Source organism: Tupaia chinensis, unplaced genomic scaffold (genome assembly GCF_000334495.1).
Source record: "Tupaia chinensis unplaced genomic scaffold, TupChi_1.0 Scaffold000320_2, whole genome shotgun sequence".
Lineage (NCBI taxonomy): Eukaryota > Metazoa > Chordata > Mammalia > Scandentia > Tupaiidae > Tupaia > Tupaia belangeri.
Genome location: NW_006159814.1, coordinates 2274768 through 2275009, shown reverse-complemented (window position 1 = coordinate 2275009; position 242 = coordinate 2274768). Strand labels below are relative to the sequence as shown.

At 66.1% G+C, this 242-nt stretch overlaps 1 protein-coding gene across 1 annotated transcript in view; it reads left to right on the top strand.

Moving 5' to 3' along the window:
- Positions 1-242, top strand: part of LOC114008343 (uncharacterized) — a 1268-nt gene that overhangs the window by 808 nt on the left and 218 nt on the right. The window contains exon 3 of the mRNA XM_027773100.1: positions 8-239. Within this exon, the coding sequence (XP_027628901.1) occupies positions 8-239 (232 nt within the window). The remainder of the gene's footprint in view (positions 1-7; positions 240-242) is intronic.

Here is a 242-nt window from a genome sequence, read left to right as displayed (position 1 = left end):
CCCCCCCCCCGGCAGCCCCTCACAACGCCCGACAGCGCCGTCGCCACCAGCCTTGTCGCTCCAGCGAGGTGCTTCAGTCTAGCGGGCCCCGGCCGCCTTCGCCATGGAGGTGGTCCGTGTTCCCAGATGCGCACAAGGGGGAGAAAAAGAGAAGCAGAGTGGAGACTCCCTCTGGGCAGCAGGGAGGGAGAAGAGGAAAGGCGAATACGAAGAGCGGGTGAGGAGCTGTGCCAGCTGCAGCT